Source organism: Cynoglossus semilaevis, chromosome 14, assembly GCF_000523025.1.
Source record: "Cynoglossus semilaevis isolate Cse_v1.0 chromosome 14, Cse_v1.0, whole genome shotgun sequence".
Lineage (NCBI taxonomy): Eukaryota > Metazoa > Chordata > Actinopteri > Pleuronectiformes > Cynoglossidae > Cynoglossus > Cynoglossus semilaevis.
The window spans coordinates 3,872,309-3,877,515 of record NC_024320.1 but is presented as its reverse complement, the minus strand read 5'-3'; the positions used below and the strand labels follow the sequence as shown (position 1 = coordinate 3,877,515).

Here is a 5,207-nt window from a genome sequence, read left to right as displayed (position 1 = left end):
TATATATGTATATATGTATATATGTATATATGTATATATATATATATATACCAATACCAGATATCAGGAATATAATATATCAAGAAATTAGAACTATATATATATATATATATATATATATGTATATATATATATATATATTTGACTCCACGTCACTGTAAAATAATTCTAATTTCTTTATATATTATATTCCTTTCATTAAAGGGCCAAATACTGCAGACTAGTAATTCATATATTTATAATACACTACATAAATATAATAAACTCTTAAAAAAGATAGTGTATTATTATTATTTTTAGTAATAATCTAAATGGTAAACAATTAATAAATGAATAAATCATAAATATATAGTATGGTATTGTTTAGCTGTTATAAGTTCATTCTGCCTTCAAAAGGTCCTTCAGTAGGTAGTCACCAAGGATGAGCAAGTACCAATACCAGATATCAGTATTGGGCCCAACAGAAGTAGTATCAGTACTTGTTAAAGGCCGACGATGCCAGCCACAGATACTCAAGGCAGAAATGTACTTTGCCTTTAACGTTGTAATAGAAATTTGCACCACAAAATAGTTAATAATTGCAAATGAATGGAGGCGCAAAACCGTGTCACACACATAAACAGTAAAATATACATACGATTATGGGAATTGCAAATGAATGGAGGCGCAAAACCAGTGTCACACACACAAACAGTAAAATAACTAACAATGTTGTCATAGCTGCATTTACCTCGGACCAAATATTACCAGCCCTGCTTACAGTTTTTTGCTGGCTTTGCTGTGCTACACAGCTACCTGACACGTAGCACCGCTCTTTGTTACTTTTGTATAAAACATGCAGATTGGGGGAAGGAGAGGTCTATGTAATTAACATGTCCTGACTGTGTCCAGTGACAGGCTGGTGACTTTTGACCCTCGTCTTGTGACCGGCATGTAAAAACGCTGAGAGACTCAGCAGGTCGAATCGATCATGTTTTCGTTTCTTACATCAATAAGCATGCAAACAGTCAACCATAAATATCAGCGCTGCTGTGACCTTAGACCACGGATAAATGATTATTACAAATCACCAGGAGAACACACACACAAATCAATGAAACTGATACTGATTGGTAGTTGTTTTTACCAGTGAAGTCATATTTTGAATAGCTTTAAATGAACAAATCCCATCAAACTGAACCAGAATAATGTATTTAGATTAAACCAAATAAAAACTAAAACACACAGTTGTGGATTTCAATCATATTCTGTGAGGTTTGTCATTGGGTGTATATTAGTCTTTTTGGGTCAAGGTTCAACAGTTTGTTTGACTGCGACACAGGTGTGGATTTGTGTAATGAACCCTTATCCAGAAATATTAGCATACATTTTCTCTTTGGACAATTAGCGTTAGCCGTTAATGATCGTGCTGCAATTGGCCTGCGTTTCAGATTTACAGCTCCTCCGCTTCTGGCTATTGACCACGAAGCGACAAAGAGAGTTGTAGATTCTGGTTGGTTTCTCACAACGGACGTCTTCGTTTAAAGGTTGGAAGGGGCCGAATGAAGCAATAGCTATTGACAAAGCATCAGTCGGCGATAATGAGCTGTTAGTTAGAGCAGTAAACATGTCACAATAACACACAAGAGGTGATTAAGACCAGAGGAGAAGGAGGAGGTGGAGGAGGAGAATGAATAACCAAAGGGAAGGTGAAAGTGTGAAACAAAAACAGATGAGTGACATTTAATTTTTTTTCCAAGGTGGTTTGACCACTAACAGGTTCACTACTTTTTTTTTTCCTGCTCCTTCCCTTTTTACCTCCTCGTTTGTTCTAATTTCCCCCTCTCTACCTCTTTCTCCCCCTCTCCCTCAGCTTAAATGAAAGTTGAAAGTAAATCAATAGTGTGGACTTGGTTAGTGGATGAGAGCCAGATCAAACTGGCTGCAAAGAAGAAGAGGAGGAGGAGGAAGAAGAGGAGGAAGAGGAGGAGGAGGGAGGATGAAATTTTGATTTTGCAAAAACAAGATGTTAGTAAAACTAGATTTTTAGCTGCTGGGTTTGTGTAGAAAAAAATATACTGGGATATAACCTTAGGTCACCTCAACGTCCTTCAAGTAACTGGTACATTTTGCTTTCATTATAGTGGTTCATTTCCCAGTGGCGTATCATATCTACGGGTATCAACTGAAAACAGGATGCTTGTTATTTGTCTCTGTAGGACTTGAGAAGTTTAAAAAAAAAAAAAAACGGCTTCATATTGTATCGGTTTTGGAAACCATTTGTTCATCAACTAAACTAGAGACAGTTTTTGGAGATGTCTGTCTGAGGGTGTGTTGACGATTATCATACTGGTTTAAGAAAGATCGAGGAGAAAGAAGAGGGAGAAAAACAGGAAGTGGAGGGAAAGGGCTTGGGTCTGGAAGGTTAGAGGTTCAAATCCACCAGCTAGCAAGTTACTACTGAGGTGCTCAGAGCACGGCACGGTCCCCACACACTGCCCCCTGGTCACATTTGTGAGGTCACATTTGTTTGTGTGCAGTGGTGTGCTGTGTCCCAATGACAAATCATTCACTTTCACTTTATTTTGAAAGTCCTTAAACTGAAGAAAGACTTGCGAGAAATGTTTCATAATTAGTGGTTATTGGATCTACGGAACACTACTTTTTGGTTATGCTATCAACTGAAGGAAATCGGAATCCTTATAAATCAGTTACACTTACAAAAGAAGAAGAAGAAAAATCAGAATATTTATATATAATATAACGGGCGAGTTACACTTTCCTGGCATTTTACACTTTCCAGAAACAATCAGAAATCAGAATTCCAATTCGATTGGCCTCATATGTATCAAAAAATAATATAATTAAAAAATAATTAAATTCTCATTCACCTGTTTTAAGGGATATCGTACATATTTGATTTTCCACTGTCTTTTTTTTATGATTATTTTTAAAGGCTGTTCGTGACGTCACCGTCTCAGGTACCGGAGGTGTTTTGACATTTCCCCCTCTTTTCTCATGATAGTGACCTGTCCATCTACATTCCCTTTCTCATTCTTTTGGCATTCCTTCCATCCTTGGGCACAATCTCCTTCTCCATCTCCCCTATATTTCCCTCCTCGCTGTATGAAAACATCAATCTATACTCTGTTGTATAGACTACTGTAGCCTCCCTCTCTTCCTGGTTGGACAGCTCTCATTCATCACCCTCTGCGCTGTATGCCAACAACACCCATCCATCTTTCAATTTCATAATAGCGAGAGGAAAGGGGGTAAGATTGAGAGGAGAAAAAAAAGGGGGCGGGGGGAGAACAACAACTGTAGGAGCGCAGACCAAACAAAAAAGAAAAACGGCCCAGGAAGAAAAAAAAAAAAAGGGACTAAATGCAGTGAAAGACATGAGACAGTAGGAGATAAGGGATGTTCCTGTACCACAGGTATTTTACTGTCATCTGTAATTGTCAAAGTGAGTTTCTAGTAATAAAAAACACTTAAAGAGTCCATTCACTGGGGGGCTGTAGAGTCGGGGCCGAGGTGGACCAGAAGGCTGACTTTAGAAACATCCGTCTTCATGTATCACCTTTTATTACATTTAAATGGCAGGGATACACCGAGACAAGCTGTTCTCACACAGCAGTAAACAGTTGACTGTAAAGGATGTAGCCTGAAACAACATCAAACACTCACTTCTTCACTTTCCGAGTGTTGCTTACGTTTTGAAGGCTACCATTTCAGAACTAAGCCACTAATGTTGTTTTTGCTGAAATCCAACTTGAGAAATTGTCAATACAAAAATACTTGTAAGTTTGTAATGTTTTTGAACCGGATGTTCTGTTGGACCATGTGAAACCAGACCTTGTTCACAGTTTGGTATTTTTACCGTGTGTGCGCGCGTGTCTGTCGCTGGGCAGATGCCCCCCAGAGGCAGCCAATGAAACCACTGGAGTAGTGGGCTGGAAAAGCAGGGCTGCTTAGTGCAGGTTTGAAGCCCACCAAGGTCCAATGCTGTCAGCACAGTGTGGTACACTGACTGACTGTGTGTGTGTGTGTGTGTGAGAGAGAGAGTATGTCTCGGTGGCGAGCACCTTGAGGTGTTCAGCTTGGTGGATGAAAATCAATTTCATCCATCTGCCATGGTTTCTAAGCCACTGTTGAACTAGTTGTCTACTTTGTCAGAGTGCACTCTGTTTTTCACACCGCAGTTTTAGGACTAAAAAAAAAAAAAAAAACTATGTACAAATGAGGCAACTTCTCACTTGACTGACAACTTCAGGATTTTTTTTTTTTCTCTTTGGATATGATGGTTCAATCCTCGTTTGTCCTAAATACATGATACAGATCCCGATATACAAAGCTGACTAGTTTAACTGTGTAAAACAACACAATGCACCCATTGATCAGTGACAAATAAAATACTAACAATGCTGAGAGCAAATCAATGTGTCCACTTCACCGTTTTATGAATTCGATTTCTGTATCATTTTAACATTTCTTTGGTCAAACTCACTGAATTTTCACATTTCCGGTTCAAACAGACGAGAGAAGATGATGAGCGTTGCCTCACTTGTGTACCGCCCTGGTGAGGTTCACGATCGTCAGTGCAACTAGTTCAATAGGTCAAGGAACAGCACACTTAGGAGGATTTATCCTTAATGTCACACACTATCTGTTCAACAGATGGTGAGGATTCACAGGGAGCTGAAGTCCAACAGTTAGAAAACAGACATGAGGAGATGAAGGAGGTTTTTTTTTTTTTGTTTTTCTCTCTGTGTGTATCTGGCAATGCAGCACAGAGCCACGCAGCGCACGGAGAAAATTAAAAGGTGAAACAAGATTATAGAAAAATAAAAGAGGCCCAAAGAGAGAAAATCAATAACAATATCAGCCCCACTGCTGCTGCTCTCGTCTTCCCACAACTACGGACTGGCTTTTCCAAAAGAAAAACTTTTTAATGACAGCAATCCAACATGTTTGCGAAGAGACAGACAAGGAATTCCTAGCTAAAAGCTACCTGAGGTTTTAGAGTGTGTGTGTGTGTGTGTGTGTGTTTGATCAACACTTACACGTGTGTCTGGCCAGCGAGTAGTTGGATGATCCTCCGCTCGTCAACCCAAAGCCCTCGGGTGCCTGTCCACCAGTGCGAGCCCGACCAGAACCCTTCGGTGGCTCGATCTCGGCGCCAAACTCAGCCCCAATGACGCCCAGCAGCACGATGGCAGTGGCCTGTT

The 5,207-nt window shown here is 39.7% G+C and overlaps 2 protein-coding genes across 2 annotated transcripts in view; one reads left to right on the top strand and one right to left on the bottom strand.

Moving 5' to 3' along the window:
• Positions 1–5,207, top strand: part of LOC103389163 (threonine synthase-like 2) — a 649,915-nt gene that overhangs the window by 302,659 nt on the left and 342,049 nt on the right. The window lies entirely within an intron of this gene.
• Positions 1–5,207, bottom strand: part of LOC112488019 (WD repeat-containing protein 7-like) — a 32,415-nt gene that overhangs the window by 26,929 nt on the left and 279 nt on the right. Inside the window, exon 2 of the mRNA XM_025061996.1 lies at positions 5,043–5,202. Within this exon, the coding sequence (XP_024917764.1) occupies positions 5,043–5,202 (160 nt within the window). The remainder of the gene's footprint in view (positions 1–5,042; positions 5,203–5,207) is intronic.